The sequence below is a fragment of the Panicum virgatum genome, chromosome 6K (assembly GCF_016808335.1).
Source record: "Panicum virgatum strain AP13 chromosome 6K, P.virgatum_v5, whole genome shotgun sequence".
NCBI lineage: Eukaryota > Viridiplantae > Streptophyta > Magnoliopsida > Poales > Poaceae > Panicum > Panicum virgatum.
Genome location: NC_053141.1, coordinates 18,714,892 through 18,732,873, shown reverse-complemented (window position 1 = coordinate 18,732,873; position 17,982 = coordinate 18,714,892). Strand labels below are relative to the sequence as shown.

The 17,982-nt window shown below is 49.4% G+C and overlaps 2 protein-coding genes across 2 annotated transcripts; both read right to left on the bottom strand.

The window, feature by feature from the left end:
• Nucleotides 1–2,466: 2,466 nt before the first annotated feature.
• Nucleotides 2,467–3,024, bottom strand: LOC120713316 (probable inactive receptor kinase At5g16590). The gene is made up of 2 exons (XM_039999302.1): nucleotides 2,640–3,024; nucleotides 2,467–2,522 (listed from the first exon to the last, which is right to left on the bottom strand). The coding sequence occupies exons 1-2, from the start codon at nucleotides 3,022–3,024 to the stop codon at nucleotides 2,467–2,469; spliced, it is 441 nt and encodes a 146-aa protein (XP_039855236.1).
• An 11,839-nt stretch (nucleotides 3,025–14,863) lies between these two features.
• LOC120711970 lies at nucleotides 14,864–17,692 on the bottom strand. Its single transcript, XM_039997648.1, has 5 exons — nucleotides 17,319–17,692; nucleotides 16,335–16,552; nucleotides 15,500–15,628; nucleotides 15,246–15,377; nucleotides 14,864–15,161 (listed from the first exon to the last, which is right to left on the bottom strand). The coding sequence occupies exons 1-5, from the start codon at nucleotides 17,635–17,637 to the stop codon at nucleotides 15,048–15,050; spliced, it is 912 nt and encodes a 303-aa protein (XP_039853582.1). The 5' UTR covers nucleotides 17,638–17,692; the 3' UTR covers nucleotides 14,864–15,047.
• Between the last annotated feature and the right edge of the window lie 290 nt (nucleotides 17,693–17,982).

The window sequence follows — 17,982 nt, the reverse complement described above, 5'->3', positions numbered from 1 at the left end:
CAAGGATTATCGGTAAGTGTGATACTCCAAGACATTCCTTCTTAGCAAGCGATAAAGTATTCTAAGCAGGACTAAGCATCTAGTCAAGTTAAGTAATTAGCTGACTAACTAGTGTCAAGAATAAGGATAACAATTCAAGGACGGATAATGCACGCAGATAGGTACAAGAATGCAATACATACATAATATATAACCCCACATTACCCGGTGAGATAACTAATCTCAGATTAAATAGGAGCAAGGAATTATGCTTAGCTGTTTGTCTTGGTTAACTTCGGGCTCGACCGTGAACTGGACTCCGAGTTCAGGCTCAACGGACTCGGCGGGCTCCACGGGTTCGACCTCCGACGGTTCGGTCACTATAATGCATGAATGCGATGCAAGAATTAAGAAATGAGCCTATACTGGAAGCATAAATCATGGAACAAATTGAGCAAGCAGAGAACATTACAAAGAACTCATGAAGATTGGTTTTGCAGCAAAAGCATTTTCCTACAATTAACCATAAATAAATTAAAATTTAGCTAATCAAAACAAGATAAATCAGAAAAGGCATGCAAACTTAACTAAACAAATCCAAGAAAATTATCATAGATACTAGGCATGAATACAAAGCTAAAAAAACTAGTTTCACCATTTTGTCACTTTCCAACCAAAAGTTCTACATTAAACCATTTTCAGATAGAGCATACAAAAACACACTAAAAGCTAAACAAACAGTAGGGAAACATATGAGCAAGTTGAACCACTGGAAACTACACTTCAGACGGAGTCTAGCAAAATTTGGTTTGACATTTTCAAAGCAATATACAAATAAATAAGCATTAAACTCACTTTTGTAAGATAAAACTATAGGTAAATCTATAGCAATGTAACATGGAAAATAATATTTTTCCTAAGTATATCTTAGTGATACGAACCCAACAAAATAAGTTTCATATTTTTCGGAGCTATACACAAATTTCTACGTATTTTGCAAATTTACAGACATATAAAACATTACAAAACCCTAGCAAAATGCTAGGTCCATCCACAGCCGGCCAGCCCAAAGGCCGATAGGTGGGCCCCACGGGCAGGCGCCCCACCCAGGCCGGGTCAAGGCAAGGCCGTGCCTTGACCGCGGGCGCGCGCGGCGACGGCGGCCGCAGGCGCGAGGTGGCGCAGCGACGTGGGGCCGGAGCGGCCCAGGGGGCGCCGACGGGGGCGGCTCTGCTCGGCTCGTGCGTGAGGAAGAAGAGGAGGAGAAGGGGAACGCGGCAGGGAACAGAGCAGCGCAGAGGAAGGTCGGGGGCTTGGTCGAGGATAAGGACGTGCGTGGTGCACGGAACGAGGATGGCCGGCGGCGATGTCTGACACGTGGCATGCCGTGATGCGTGCGCTGCACGCCGAGGCAGAGCAGCGGCGGACCGTCCGGGCAAGGGTCGTGACAGTTGGGAAACTTGAACTATTCAAGAACAATCTCAACTTGGGAAGTTGTGATTGAAGGGGAGGTTTGGAAATATAGATATGTAACAAACAAGATTGTATTTGTCTATTGTTGGTTATGGATCTTGAGATAACTATAGATAGAAACTGTAGATATATTTGTAAATAGATTGCAACCCGAAATCTTAACAAACGTGACTTGTAAACCTCGCCAAGGGTTGTTCTTGGCCTATATAACATGCAGGCGTGACCCCCAAGGGGCAACACGCTTTCTACCATCTTCACATACAAGCCTTGCCATGTTCCCAACAACTGAATTGGGAATTGGCCCACTCAGGGAATTCCATGCGAAACACAGACATCACAGGTTTGTCAGTCTGCCTCCATCCACTGGGATTTGGACGTATAACCTGTTTGTTGTAGAGAAGCAAGGATTGCAGCTTAGTGGCGTTGCTGATCTCCGGAGGGATGCTTCCAGTCAGAGAATTGGTCTGTGCATGGAACGATGTGATCTCTGCCCAATTTGTGAACAAGTCCGGATGGATTACCCCGGTGAGCTTGTTGTTTGACACGTCAAAACCGCGCATCTCCTGCATGTTGCAGAGCCACCTTGGCATGAGCACGTCGCGCGGCCCAGTCGGCCCGTGGGCCGTGACAATCTCCCCATGTTAGGGTTCGACGTCCTCGTCGAACCAACTTACCCATACGGGACAAGGGAGTAGGATCCCCTCTCTTGGGCCACGTCTCATACGTCTAGTGCTACGATCCCATGTGCCACGTCCGTGGGTTCACTGCCAGCAGCCCATGTGTGTCCGTCCACATGCTGTTGGCATCTGTGTTTCCACGTGCCGACGTGCTCATGTACGCGCACTTCTGCCCGTACGTGGCGTGAACCGCGAGAGTATGGCTCTGATACCCCTGTAACGACCCGGCCCAGGATAACGGCTAAAATCTACTCTACACGTTGAGTAGACCACACCTGCTAAATAACTCTCTTTCGCTTTCGTCCTCGCTTCGCGCAAAAGGTTCGAACCGAAGTTATTAGCTTCCCAGGGACCGGCTATTTAAGTCAGTCCAACTCCCTTTCCGTTTCCAGTCTGGGAATAAAGGAATACAGTAGTCATGCGCTACAGTAACCGCGCGGCCCAGTCGGCCCGTGGCCAGTGACAACCTCGTCCCTCGCACCGTCGCCGGGAGGGTGTTTTGTATCTCACCGGACAAGCTGTTCCCTGACAGGTCAAGGTACGTCAGGCCGGTGGCGTTCGCCGGGATGGCACCGGTGATGTTGTCGGCGAGGTTGAGCTTGGTGAGCACCGAGAACGCAGCAAAGCTCAGCGCGCCGAGCATGCCATTGAGGCCAGCGCCGGGTAGGCTGGTCTCAGCGACGTGGCCAGCGGCGTCGCACCTGATGCCAGACCAGGAGCACGTCGGCTTGGCAAGGGATAGGTGGGAGAAGAGGGGATGATGGCTGGTCACCACCGTTGGCCGGCCATCTGAGGAGTGGCCGTGCTTCTTGCCCGATCGCACTGGATAAGGATGAGCAGACCAGCAGCAGAAATGGGGTAAGAGACTTGCCTCGGTTCTTGTCGAGAGAGCCATCGCCTGGTTCTGAGAGTGATTTGTTAGCAACCCTGAGGAGCAGCCGGCATCGTCGTCAAATGGGCCGCGCAGGAGTAAACGGGCTGCTCAGCCCAACCACCGCTTCATCAACAATGAATGGGCCTGAGCGGCGTTGGTTCACGTGAGTTGAGCGTATAAAGGAGAGGGTGAGCAGGGAGAGAGACATCAAGAATATTATTGTAACAAACTATCTCCACCTAAGAAACTGTCCTCACAGCGTCGTCGCAAAATTCTTCTTGTCTTCCTCTGCTCTTGCCTTCCTTCCTCTGAATCTACTTCCGCTACCTCTGGTATCTAACAATCTGGTATCAGATTCATCGATTTTGGGGTCTCCTACTGTCGATTCTCATATCCCATCGGTTGATTCGGCACCGGATCCGGTTGAGCTCTTCCGATAGATAGGCAAATTGCTCTTCTCGGAATCTCGTAATTCCTTTCCTCGCTGAGTCGATTTGTGGTGTGAATCCCAGTCTGGATCACCTTCCACCTCACGAACATTTTACCCGCCTCCAACGTCGACAAGGTGCCATGGATCCAGCGCACAAGGTCCTCCTCGACGAGATATCCAAGCGCTTCTCCGACGAGCTCTCCAAGCGCTTCGATGAGAACGACACCTCCTGGATCAAGCGTCTCTCCGACAGGGACGAGATTTGGGAGCAGCAACTCTCTGATCTGAAGGCGGCGCAAGGGGCGCGCATCGTCGGCCTGGAGAAAGCTGTTGGCGAGATGCAGGATTGGCGTCCCGAGGTCGACGGATCCATGGAAGACATCAAGCTGGAACTCAAGAAGTTGAACAAGCACTTCGATCGTTCCGCACTGGAGAACCCGGCGACCGCTCACGGCATCGTCGCGTCCTCTCCTTCGGCTGCCGGCGTGAAGCATCCCCTCATAAGAGAAGACTTAAATATGTTACAAACATCAGTCCCAGAAGGCTGATGACACATTTATTACATCAGATGGTTCATTACCGTACAACTCTACGCGGTAGTGAGCATAGAAGCGCCACTATCGCGAGGATTACAATCCACATACACGCGACGATATTAAATATAAAGTCATCAGAGTCTTGCGCCATGCGGTAACTCCTGTGGGTGACACTAATCCACAGGCAAGCCTGGGTGCAGGACGGTACCCCTACTCAACGTCGTCAGGTACAAAGTCCGGATCTTCTTTTGTAAAAATAAAGAATGGGGTGAGTACAAACGTACTCAGCAAGTCCAACCACACCCACGGAGGGGGTATAAACAGAATATAATACACAGGGTAAATCAAGGATAAGGTTAGGGTTTGATTTGCGGAAAGCAATATTTTATGCAGGGGTTCATTTGAAAGAAAGCATTTTCCAAAACTAGTTTTCTTGTACCGAGTAACACAAGGGGTTGATCCACACAGGATCCAAGTTTTAAGCTGCTACCGGACTCCTCATCTGCCGTAGCACATGGCACAACTGTCGGACACATTTCCAAAACAACTCACGCCAACCCTTCCATTCCCAGATGAAACACTAGTTGTGAGACTACACCGTAACTCGCCCAGTACCGTGGGCACGGCTATTCGAATAGATTCTTAACTCTGCAGAGGTGTGCAACTTTACCCACAAGTGGGGTACCACAACTCGATCACCTTAGTGTCGGTGCAGATCCCAACAAAGCCATTACGCACCTTAGCTAGACCTGACTAGCCATCACGGGATCTACCAAGGGGCCAATGACCTATCTCTGAGGTTTAACCAGGGCATAAGTCACACATAACATATCCCTTCTCCTTGGTCACCCGTTGCTCTCAGCTCTCCTGATGGCTATCAGACTAACTAGTGGGGTTTATGCTAAGCCGTTGCCCATACAACGGTCGAGTGGTTTGCACGAGAGTGGAGTTAGGTGAGATGTAACATCAACTCGGTCCTTAGTGGCGACAAGATGGATATCTCCCTTCTTTGCTCTGCCACACAGGCACAAGCACACCAACGGCAAATCACACAGAAATGCCATCCATCCCGTCTAGACTCATCTTTCGAAAATCCACTTTTATCCCGTCCCACACACACACACACACATATTTTCTTTATAAAACAAGTTGAAATGTGTATAAGGTCCTAAGCGATCTAGCAACGATTAACGTCCAAACAAAATCAGACATTAATCTAGGTGGTCAAGGAATGGTTATAACAATCAAGGGGTGGCTATCCAACCGTGTTTTCATGCAAGCAAAACATATGCAATTTCGTAAAACAGGCCATAGGTTGTGTTTATAAAAACTAGGACAAAAGCATGCATCAAAGGATGGGATTGAACATGCTGTCTTCGAAGCCTTCGGGGAGGTCCTGGTCGAAGCACTGTCCTTTGGGCTCGGGGTCGCGGAACTGGTCCTCGTTCACGGGCTCGCAGTACTGCTCATCAATGGGATCTCCTTCGTTCACTCCGTGGTCTACAACGCATACAAACAAACACACAATCAAGAAAAAGAAATAAAAGCTTTATCGTTAAGCTTGATTCGAAAATAATTAAGATATGGAGATAGGAGTGATATTTTTGGGTGGTTTATTAATGGCACGGTCCAAAACTATATTAGAAAAGGCGTGGCAAAGTTTCGGATCGATCGGAGTTGTTTTGGCGCATGAAATGATAAGTTAACGGGTGTTTAGGGCCTAAACAAAGGTCCAGGGACTTGTTTGTAATTGGAAAAAGGGCCTGATTAGAATTCCGAGAAATATTTGGATCATTTTGGAAAAGAGTAGGGTTTTATTTATAAATGTGTTTATATGGTGTGGGAGTTATTTGAAAAAAATAATAAAAGAGAAGGTTTAATTTGTAAAAGGGTCAACGGTGGAGGGGTTCTTTATAGAATAGAGGAAAGGGGAGGGGGTTATGGGCAAAAATGCCCTGTCTCCTTCCTCCCTCGCGCTGAGGAACAGGGGAGGGCGGCGCACGGCGGCGGCGGCCCTGGGCCGGCGGCCTGAGGGCTCGAGGGCGGCCGGGGTCATGGGGAAAAGAGAGGTGGGGCCATGGGGGTTGATTCCCCTCTCCAATTTCACGGAAGGGAGGCTACAGGAAGGGGCGTGGCGGCTATGGTCGTGGCGGCGAACGGCGGTCATGGGCGGCACAGACAGGGGCGGCTCGGGGTGAATGGTTGTGGGGAAAAAGAAGAGGGAGGGCCAGGGCACCTACCTCGGCCCTTGGCTTGAGCAGGGAGACGGCGGAGCAGGCTAGCCACGAGAGCAGGCGCGGTGGGCGGAGCGGGATCGCGGCGGCGGTGCTGCTGCAGCTCGGAAGGGGCTAGCCAGGGTGGAGGCGGTCGTGGGGCAGGGGTTCCTTTATAGGGCGCGAGAGGCGGTGGGGGGTCGAGTCGCGACGGTGGCGGGTCGGTGCCGGCCGGCGAGCGGCGCGGGGTGCCTTAATGGCATCTGCGTCGTGACGCGGCGGCGCTAACGGCGAGGCCGGCTTGAAGCGACGGCTCGGCAGCGTGCGGCCATGTGGGGGAGGGGCCGGGCGCTGTGCGGCATAGGCGCGAGCGGCGAGAGCGGGGCGTCAGTGGCGGGCGGCCCGGCGAGCGCGCGCAGGGGCCGAGGCGGTGCGTGTCGCGGCGCGGGCAGGCGCACACATGGCCGAGCAGGGGAGGGGGTGTGCGGACGTGTGCGCGCGGGCAGCGGCGAGTGGCGCATGCGCGCGTCGAGGCGGCGAGGAGGCTCAGCGTGCACTACGGCGTCGGCGAGCGCGGGCAGAGGAGCCGAGGTGGTGCGGCACGGCGGCGTCGTGGGTCGACGGCCGTGGCGTGGCGCGGGGCAGGCGGACGTGGCGTGGCACGGCTCGGCGCGGCGAGCGCGTGCGCTTGTGCGCACGGCTCGGGGTGGCTCGGCGCGGCGCGGTGCACGGCCAGGGAGTGCGTGCGGGGGCGCGCGGGAGGCGGCCGCTCAGCGGTGGCCGGGCCGGGCGCGCTCGGCGCGTGGGCGAGGTGAGCGCGTGGGCAGCGGGCACGCGTAGGGTCGGGGCGGGGGTGCGTGCGCGGGAGCAGGAAGCAAGGCGGGCGCGCGCGTGCGGGAGCGGGGAGTGGAGCAGGAGGGGGGAAGCCGGGTCGGGCGGCGCTCGGGAGCAGAGGAAGGGGAGAGGAGAAGGGGGAAGGAAAAAAGAAAATGGAGAAAAGAAAAAAGGAAAAGAAGAAAAGAGAATGGAGAAAAAGAAAAGGAAAGGGAAGAGAGAGAGAGAGAGAGAGAAAAAGAGAGAAAGAAAAATAGAAAAGGGGAAAAGGGAAGTAAAATGGGAAAAAAGAAAAAAAAGAAGAGGGAGAGGTGGAGTGAGTGCGCGCCGACGGTGATGGCGGGGTGCGCGGGCCAAGGGAGGCGTGCGCGGCCGGGTGCGTGGGCCAGGGGAGGCAGCGGCGCGTGCGGCCGGCGATAATCGTGGTCGGCGGTCGCGCGTGCACGGGATGGGACGTCGGTGAGGAAAAAGAGAGGGAGTGAGGTACGGTCGGTGACAAAGAAAAGATGGACACGACGAATGGAATCAGATGTTGGAAATCGGGTGTTCGGGATAGAGAAAAGATTTTCGGGAGTTAGGGTTCAAGTTTTAGGAGGTTTTGAGCTCAACGACAAAAAATTATTTTTAAAATAAATATTTTAACGTGTGATTTAATTTGGTGGATTTTTCAGGACGTTACACGGCGTCCCACCTGCCGGAGTACCAGCCGACTGGCCCCGTGGGCACCGCCACGACAACACTCACCGGGAGGATGGATACGGGTCCGTCACGACCGTACTTCATCCCCCGGTCAAGGGTATGCTCAATTTACATCCCCCTCCACCACCACCACCTCCATGTTCTAAGTTTCATGGGTCTACTTATGAGTCCTCCTTAGCTCGGTCTCGTGGTCATGAGGCGCACAACTCATCCACTGGTAAATTGCCCAAGTTAAATTTCCCTTACTTTCACTACTACAAAATAAGCCTTTTGTCCCGGTTCCAAACTGCCTTTTGTCCCGGTTTTGGAACCGGGACAAGGCTTCCGGGACAAAAGCCTCGAGGCTTTTGTCCCGGGTGGCAGAACCGGGACAAAAGGTGCCTGCCGTTAAAAAATTTTTTGCACACCACGGGATTTGATCCCAAGACCTCTTGCCTAGCGCATGGTTTCCTTACCAACTCACCTAAGTAGTACATGTGACTCAGTATAGAATAACTTCCTTTTGAACTATCACATGGAGGGGCCTTTTGTCCGGGTTGGTAACACCAACCGGGACAAAAGGGGTCTTTTGTCCCGGGTGGTAACACCAACCGGGACAAAAGGGTGACCCTTTTGTCCCGGTTGGTGTTACCACCCGGGATAAAAGGGTTGGGCCTTTTTATCCCGGGTGGAGCCACCAACCGGGACAAAAGGGGGGCCTTTTGTCCGGGTTGGTGGCTCCACCCGGGACAAAAAGCCTCTGTCCCCCGCGTTGGCCCGGCTAGCCGTTGGACCCGGGATAAAAGCCACCTTTTGTCCCGGGCCCAAAGGTAACCGGGACAAATGGCCTGGAAGAAAGGCCTATTTTGTAGTAGTGTTTGATGGGGAGAATTCTCGGTTGTGGATTTCACGGGTGGAGCACTACCTTGAGATGTACCATGTCGATCCTTCGGAGTGGGTGGGTTTGGCCGCTTACCATTGCACGGATTCAGCTGGTCGCTGGATCCAGTCTGTTGAAAAACGACTTAAACACATTGAGTGGCCTGAATTTTGTAAAGCTGTTCATGATCGCTTCGACCATGATCAGCATGAGTTGTTGTTGCATCAGCTTTTCCACATTAGACAGACTAGTACTGTGGCTGAGTATGTAGAGCATTTTCCGGGTTTGGTTGATCAACTCACTGCTTATGACTCTCCACCCGACGCTTTGTGCTTTACCACTCGCTTTGTAGATGGTCTGAAAGATGACATCAAGTCTGTTATTGCTGTTCAACGTCCATCTTCCTTGGATACTGCTTGTTCCTTGGCACTTTTGCAGGATGAGATGGCCGAGCAGACCAAGAAGCGTGATTATCTTCGTCCTGACAGTGGTTTCTGGACCAGGCAGTCACCAAAAGGCCCTCAACCACTTCCACCTCCTCCATCAACTAACAAGTTCAGTAAATCTACTGACGACAAGACCAGTTCTGGCTCGGGGCAATCACCTGTCGAGAAGCTGATTGTTCTGAAGGCTTATCGTCCAGCCAAGGGTCTTTGTGACAAGTGTGCTAAAATGTTGAGTCGTGATCATCGCTGTGCCACCACTGTGCAATTGCACGCGATGGAAGAAGTGTGGGAATTATTTAACCTGGAAGACTATGCTGGTAATTCTTCCCACAACGACACTCAATCTAAATTGCATCTCTGTATGGCTATCTCTGTAGATGCTATTTCAGGGAAGGCAGGGCCCAAAATGTTGCAGCTGCTAGGCACGCTTCAAGGGCTGAACATTCACATATTGGTTGACTCCGGCAGTACTAATTCTTTTCTCAGTGAGCAAGCATTCACCAAATTGTCTCCCATGTCAGTTCAGCCGGTTGATATGCAAGTCAAAGTGGCAAATGGTGGCATTATGTATTGCTCAACTATGCTTCCAGCTTGTTCTTGGCAAATGCAGGGCCCCTCTTTCTCTCAAGATCTCCGAGTTCTATCTCTTCAGTCTTATGACATGGTACTAGGGATGGATTGGCTGGAAAAGTTCAGTCCCATGAAGGTTCATTGGGGCAGCAAATGGATGCTTATTCCTCATCAAGGGTCTTCAGTACTATTGCAGGGCATAACTGCTCCTCTTCCAGAAGAATTGGTGGTACAATTGTTGTCAGTTCAGCTCCAGGACAACCAACCTGAACAACCTGCATTGCCTCCTGAAATCAAACAGCTGCTTGTTGACTTTGAGGTGGTTTTCTCTACTCCTACTGAGTTGCCACTGTCCAGGGACTGTGATCACACTATACCCTTGGTGCTGGGTGCCAGACCAGTTAATGTAAGGCCCTATAGGTACCCCCTGCCCTCAAGGATGAGATTGAGCGTCAGGTAGAGGACACGTTGAATCAGGGGATTATTCAGCCCAGTTCATCTCCATTATCTTCGCCTGTTTTGCTAGTCAAGAAAAAGGATGGATCATGGTGATTCTGTGTCGACTATAGATACTTGAATGCCTTGACTGTCCGAGGTCAGTTTCCCATACCTGTGTTTGATCAACTAATGGATGAATTATATGGTGCTAGTTGGTTCTCCATTTTGGATTTATGGGTTGGATATCATCAAATCAGGCTCAAAGCTGGGGAGGAATACAAAACAGCTTTTCAGACTCATAGTGGCCACTTTGAGTTTAGAGTGATGGCTTTTGGATTATGTGGTGGACCTGCTACTTTTCAGGGAGCTATGAACACTGTCTTGTCACCACTCCTGAGGAAATGTGTCATTGTCTTCTTTGATGACATCTTGGTGTACAGTGCCTCTTTTCAGGACCATCTTTTCCATCTTAAGCAAGTGCTGTCTCTTTTGGCTGCTGGCAAATGGCATGTGAAGTTGTCCAAATGTAATTTTGCTCAAAGGCAAATCTCTTATTTGGGGCACATCATCAGTGAACAAGGGGTTGCTACTGACCCTGCAAAGGTAGAGGCTATCCTGCAGTGGCCTCCTCCAACCACTGTCAAGGAGTTACGTAGTTTTCTGGGACTTGCTGGTTACTACAGGAGGTTTGTGAAGAATTTTGCAGTAATTGCCAAACCATTAACAGACTTACTCAAGAAGCATCACCTGTTTGTGTGGAGTCAGGACCAGCAGACTGCTTTTGCCACCCTACAGCAAGCTCTTGTCACTGCTCCTGTTCTCTCATTGCCTAACTTTCACAAGCCTTTCTGCATAGAAACTGATGCTTGTCAGAATGGGATTGGAGCAGTTTTGTTGCAGGAAGGTCATCCTTTAGCATTTATCAATCGACCATTGGGACCTAAAACTCAGGGTCTCTCAACTTATGAGAAAGAGTACTTGGCTATCTTAATGGCAATTGAGCAATGGAGATCTTTTTTGCTCCACCAAGAATTTGTCATTTTTACTGACCAAAAGAGCTTGATCCATTTGAGTGAACAAAGGTTGAACACTGCTTGGCAGCAGAAAGTATTCACTAAACTGCTGGGCCTGCAGTATAAAATAGTCTATAAGAAAGGGTCTGATAATAGAGTGGCGGATGCCTTGTCCAGAAGGGCCCATGATTCTGCCACCTGTATGGCTCTTTCAGCTTCAGTACCACAATGGTGTGAGGAAATTACATCTAGTTATGCTTCTGATCCAGCTACCCTTCAGTTGCTGTCTAAACTGGCCATTGCTCCTTCAGTTGTGCCACACTTTACATTGGAAGGGGGTCTCATCAAGTTCAAAGACAGAATCTGGTTGGGGTCTAATATTGCACTACATCATAAGGTCTTGCAGGCTCTTCATGGTTCTGCAGTTGGGGGACATTCTGGAATCCCTGTCACTTACAGAGGGGTGAAACAACTTTTTGCATGGCCTGGTCTCAAGAACAGTGTACAAGTTTTTGTGTCTTCTTGTCAGATATGCCAGCAAGCAAAGTCTGAAAGGGTCAAGTACCCTGGGTTATTGGAACCTCTACCTATCCCTAAATCAGCTTGGCAAATGATTTCTATGGATCTCATCGAAGGATTACCTCGATCATCTGGCAAGAACTGCATTCTTGTGGTTGTCGACAAGTTCTCCAAGTTCAGTCACTTCATACCCTTGAGCCATTGTAAGGATCACCGGGGTGTCCGACCCTAGAGGGGGAGGGGGTGAATAGGGTCGCTAATCGCTTTTTAACCTAGGGCTCAATCTAATTGCATAAGATAAACCTAACACGTCCTACACATGCTAGTTATGACTAAGGTTTATCTATGCTACCTTCTACTTACCCCAAAAGACTTGCAACCTATAGCCAATCCTAATCAAACTAACTAGGAAAGTAAAGGTAAGCAAGAGAGAGTAAATGCGGAAACGTAATGCGGTAAGTAAAGCGGTAAGGGAGAGGATATGCAAACTCCCGTGAAGACACCAAGACACACGATTTAACGTGGTTCGGTTAGGACACCAAAGTCCCTCCCTACGTCCACGGCCACTTGCTCACAAAGAACAAGTATGATGCCGAGTCTCTTCGCTTGATCACCGTCTTGCCACGCCTCCAAGGCTCCCGACAAGCAAAGGCTAAGTGATGCCAAGTCACAAAGACGAGGTCACCGCCACCGTCTATCTCGAAGCGTCACCACGGCACCGTCTTCACTATCTTGGAGCTTTAACACCAAGTAGGGGCCTCCTTCCCCGCACAAAGTGTCGTTGCCACTCCACACCAAGTCGGAGGGTCACACGACGAGTACACAAGGTGCTTGCCGCAGCAAGGCTTTCTCTTAAGCTAGTTCTCTCAAGAACTAAGCCTAAACAAGCACTAAGCACTCTCACAAGTGTGCTTAAGCCTATATGATGTACAATGAAGCTCTATGGTGGTTGGAGATGACCTTTAGCTCTTGTATACTTCCTTGAACTCTAGCACTTTCAAATGACCCGGCCTTGGGGGTATATATATAGGCAGCACAAGCAAATATAGCCGTTGGAGAAAAGCTGCCAGAAAACTGCGTAACGCCGGTTAATCCGACGTACCCCAAAAGCCATCATCGGTTCAACCGGTGTATGTAAACTGCTACTTGAAAAACTAGCCGTTAGCAATTAACCGGTGTATCGCCGATTTAACCGATGCAATCAACCGGTGTATGTAAAATTAGCGTCGGTTTAACCGGTGAGTGTAACTTCTGCACGTTCCTCCAAAAACCACCTCTCTGGACAACTGAACCGATGCAATTGACCGATGCATCGTCGGTTCAACCGGTGTATGTATTTTCATCGGTCTTCGTTTGGCAATGCACCGACTTATGCATTTTCTTCAACGTCGGTTAATCCGGTGAGTGTATCTTCAGTTTCCAGCTTCTGGACAATTACACCGGCATGTGTCTTTTCCTTAACATCGGTTCAACCGGTGTATTGAATTTCTTCACAGTCTCTTCGATTCTTGTCCTTTGGACCGAAGAGGTTTCAGGGCGCTGCCCTGAGACCCGCGAGGTCAGGCTCCCCCTCGACCCCCGTCCGCTAACCGGGTAGCGGAACCCCCGTAGGGGTGGCCCTTCGGGCCTTGCTACGCCTCTCTTCTCTTTGTCATCACTTGAACCTAAAAGCCTGAGAATAGTCATCTTAACAATCACATTAGTCCAAGTGTTGTGTGTGTCATCAATCGCCAAAAAATTATATTGAAATATGGCATGAGAGGCCATTTTCGCTACAGCCATCCATTCACAGCTGCAGTTGTTGCAAAAGTCTTTATGCAACAGATTTACAGATTGCATGGCATGCCAGTTTCTATCATTTCTTACCGTGACAAAGTGTTCACTAGTCACCTTTGGCAAGAATTGTTCAAACTAGCTAACGTTCAATTACGCATGAGCTCGGCGTATCATCCTCAGTCTGATGAACAAACTGAAAGGGTGAATCAGTGTTTGGAACAATATCTCAGGTGCTTTGTACATGGCTACCCTTCTAAATGGGTGGATTGGATATACTTGGCTGAGTTTTGGTACAACTCTAGCTGGCATTCTGCACTGAAAATGTCTCCGTTTGAAGCTCTCTATGGTCACAAACCCTGCTATTTTGGACTTTCTTCTTCAGCTGCTTGTGCCACACCTGATCTAGACACATGGCTTCAAGAGAAACAACTAATGCAGGCTCTAATTCAGCAGCAACTGGGCCGAGCTCAGCAGCGAATGAAATACCAGGCTGATAAGAATCGATCTGAGCGCTCTTTTGAAGTTGGAGATGAAGTCTTCTTAAAGTTACAACCTTATGTGCAGTCATCTTTGGCTCCCAGATCAAATCAGAAGCTGGCATATAAATTCTTCGGGCCTTTTCCTGTGATATCAAAGATTGGCAAGGTGGCCTACAAATTGCAGTTGCCAGCCCATGCTCAACTTCACCCTGTTTTTCATGTGTCTCAGCTTAAAAAGGCGGTGCCTTCTGCTTTAGCTCCAGCTGCCATCCCAATTAACCTTGATGGTTTTCAAGTTCCTGAGAAGATTCTGGGCAGGCGTCTGCATCCTGATGGCTTGAAGCTGACTGCCCAAGTGTTGGTGAAATGGTCAGGTATGGATGACTCCTTGGCCACTTGGGAGAATGTTGAGTCCTTGTGCCAGCAATTTCCACATGCACCTGCTCTGGAACAAGCAGGTTGTTATCGGCGGGGGAGTGTCAGCAACCCTGAGGAGCAGCCGGCATTGTCGTCAAATGGGCCGCGCAGGAGTAAACGGGCTGCTCAGCCCAACCACCGCTTCATCAACAATGAATGGGCCTGAGCGGCGTTGGTTCACGTGAGTTGAGCGTATAAAGGAGAGGGTGAGCAGGGAGAGAGACATCAAGAATATTATTGTAGCAAACTATCTCCGCCTAAGAAACTGTCCTCGCAGCGTCGTCGCCAAATTCTTCTTGTCTTCCTCTGCTCTTACCTTCCTTCCTCTGAATCTACTTCCACTACCTCTGGTATCTAACATGATTTCAATCCGCACTAAGGATGAACCAAGACACCGAATCTGGTTGTTTTGTAGCATGCTAAACAACATATTCAATTCAAACCATAGTGGTGAGAATCAAGGCACCTGAGTTTTCTTAGTCCTCTGTTCACAAAATAGTTTTGACCTGGTCTCAAGAGTCATGAGTCGTGACTTGCGTTGCCGCAGGTGTCTAATCCTTGTTGGTTGATTTAGCCTGCAGATTTCGATGGCAGCAAACCATACAGGCTGTAGCATGCTCGAGCACATAGCTTTTACATAAAATGGCACAAAGGTTTCTATTGACAGTGGTGACGAGTGATAAGCATCATATTCAAAAGATGCACTTAAAGTACATGACAGTACACGCATTTTTCTCTATATAGATAGCATACATAAACACTTGAATTGGTTCGTAAGTCTAACCCAAGATGCTATCCCATTTACATGAAAATCTCTATATGACCTTAATCTCCTTGAGCCAAGCTGTGTGGAGAGCGCATGGGTCTGGTTTTCCTTCTGCAAGTGCCTTCTCTGTGAGAGAGTAAAACCAACCGTTCCTCCACTTGAACTGTTCCATTGGGATGAATCTATGTTAATTTATCAGGCAATAAAACCGGGTGCAGTTTTTAAGTGCTCAACAGATAGGACATGCCTCTTTTACAGCAGTAGGGAAGTGCGCCACAGCTCTGGAGTATGCACAAAGCCTCTCTTCTATGCCTTCATCAAACGTAAGCCCCCTCTCTGCAGCCGCAGCAGATGCTAATTCAGCTATCAGGCTTGCAACCTGCCAGGACAAGCACAAATTAGTGGTGTCACACAAGAAAGACCCTTGTGCTTGTTGGTGCTTATTGAACAAAAATACCCAAAAACATGATTGATACGAGGCCTTCATGAGAGGGAATGAACCTCAGATCGGTACTCTTTTTCCACGGCACCAACAGTAGCCCCTGGATGCCGAGCACCAACAAGCATGAAAGCTGAAATCCATATCAACTTCTCTAGCATCTGCTTCTGAAAGGCTTCCTTCTCAAGCACCTGATGCGGTAGGTTGCAATAAAATCACAGACAAATCTCATCAGACTTAAATACTTGAAAATGCACAAAGGAGCAAGTGCAAGGACCGTTACATGAAAGGGCAAGAAAAAACATCAATAGAAAAACATGTTAACACCACATCACTGGTATTTTGCCTCTCAAGAAGATAAACTTTGGTGCCGAACTGTAACTCCGTGAGCTCATCGGCTTGGTCAATTTTCAACAATTTTCCCTTCTTGTTATTATAATAAGGATAACTAAAAACACATTAATTTTCATGATTTGAGTAATGCATGAAACAAGGAGGTACCGGAAATTTTTTTTACTTCCACGATTCACGTTCTTAAAGAAAAAACAAAGGCTCAAACATGTTCTCTTCTATATCCTATCCACACCTTAATAGAGTAGGAACTCAGAACAATCACTGATATAATATGCATAAAAAATTATATTCGTATTTACCCTCAGATCCCTTGCACAGATTTGAACAGGATGAAAAATAAATAACACTTAGGGAAGGAACCAAATTAGCAACCATATTTTATTCTAAATTCTATCTGATAGAATTCAATGCGAGTATGTAGTAACTAATAAATCTTACACAGAAGTTGCAAGGCATGACAGAACAAAAATAAGAAACTGGTAGACATGGGAATTTATCGACGATGAAATGAAGAACTTGTGAAACAAATGCTGATAATCACACCTTGCAGGTAAGTCCGCCATTTTGCAGGCGGGCAGCCACAGCTGGAGCCCAGCTGCCAAATGCAGCAGTCAGCCCTTCTGGGTTGGTGTCAGTGATACCATCGACGGGTGGCTCTCCGAGTTTCGACACAGCGAAGTACGCCAAGACCTGGTTTGCATCCACTAGCCCCTTGCTCTCCAACCATGGATCCAGCATCCCATTCTGGAAGAACACCAAATCTGCTGCAATATTAGCTCACAAGTTCCAACATGCCGCAACATTATGCAATAATGTTGCACAAAGGTGTAGTTAGGCAGTTGCATGCATAAGACAGAACCAATAGAAGATCACTTATTTAAAAACATTAGTGGAAGCGAAGGTAAACATCTAGAGGAGCCACTTCAGAATCAATGTAAATGCTCATATAGTGATCAAATGATTATCAGTAGGACCATCTTGTGAGGTTAGTTCCTTCAAATTACATGGAGAGCAGAGATTCAGAGCAGCTTTGGTGTTTAAGGTTTCAGGAAAACAAGCTTCTGTGCAATGATAACCTGAAGCTCTTCAGCAATGTGGAGTATCCAAAATGGTGTGTTTATAACCAACCGAACAACTGATCGAAATTTAGAATTTAGAAATGAAAATGTCACATCGCCTAGTTCACTGACCCATCAGTCATCACCAGACCAGCTTCTAAACCTTCCATTTGTAAAGCAGATCCAGCCTAGTTTACGCTACTTCCATCTTGACTCTTAAGGGTGTTGGTTACTAAAGGAACTCTACGGCAATATAGCTCCAGGGTGCGCAGATGTACACAATCAAAAACTGAACTGAAAAGACAGCAGTCTGTGCAATTCAGCTCAATTTATTCGATATCCGGCTAGCCAAAAATGCAACCCAGAAGGGAAACATGTGCAGGCAGCCCCGACCGTAGACGAGGACCACCACAGAGACGAACACGAAATCGAACGGGCAAGTGCAAGCAGACGAGCTGGGGCCACGTACCGCGCCAGCGCGACTTGGGGGTGGCCTCGAGCACGGCGTCGAGGTCGTCGTTGCGCGTGCACACGAGTATCGGTCCGGGCGCGTCGTCGGGCACCTTCTCGCCGCGGCCGACGAGCACGTCCGCTCCCGGCGGGCCCATGGACAGCAGCGCCTGGCCCACGCGCCCGCCGCCGACCACCACGGCCGGCTGCACCGCCATCGCCGCGGAAACCCTCGCGAGCCTGCGAGCCGCCGCCGACCTCGAGGAAGCCAGGGAGAGGAGGCGGCGGAGGGGAGGCGACGGCAGCGGGGTGACGGAGACGGCGGCTTTGAGGGCCATCTCGAATACGGGAACTGAGTGGGGTTGTTGGGTGGGTGTGGTGTGGGAGGACTGAAGTGACGGCGTTTGGTTTAGCCGTTTAGGGACGTGGGTGCCGTCCGTTAGAGTGGCAAACGGGAACCACCCGAATCGGGATGGGCTTATCTGATCGGTTTCTGGTCGAAAGTATGATGGGCCTTACTGGGCCCGGGAGTATGAAATGGCTTTTCTCTGATACATTGTTTTTTTAGGTCTTCTTCTACTTCTTTTTTTTTAGAGCAATCTTCTACTTCTTTTTTTGGAAAAGGCAGACGCACATGGGCACACACTCACCTTTATAACTACACATACAACGCTACCTCTATG

Coding starts and splice junctions, on each gene's coding strand:
- LOC120713316 (XM_039999302.1), bottom strand. CDS start 3,024: ATGGCTCTCTCGACAAGAACCGAGGCAAGTCTCTTACCCCATTTCTGC. Junction 2,523..2,639: donor GTCAGGGAACAGCTTGTCCG/GTGAGATACAAA, acceptor CTTTATTCCCAG/ACTGGAAACGGAAAGGGAGT.
- LOC120711970 (XM_039997648.1), bottom strand. CDS start 17,637: ATGGCCCTCAAAGCCGCCGTCTCCGTCACCCCGCTGCCGTCGCCTCCC. Junction 16,553..17,318: donor CCCCAAGTCGCGCTGGCGCG/GTACGTGGCCCC, acceptor ATATTGCAGCAG/ATTTGGTGTTCTTCCAGAAT. Junction 15,629..16,334: donor ATGGCGGACTTACCTGCAAG/GTGTGATTATCA, acceptor CTACCGCATCAG/GTGCTTGAGAAGGAAGCCTT.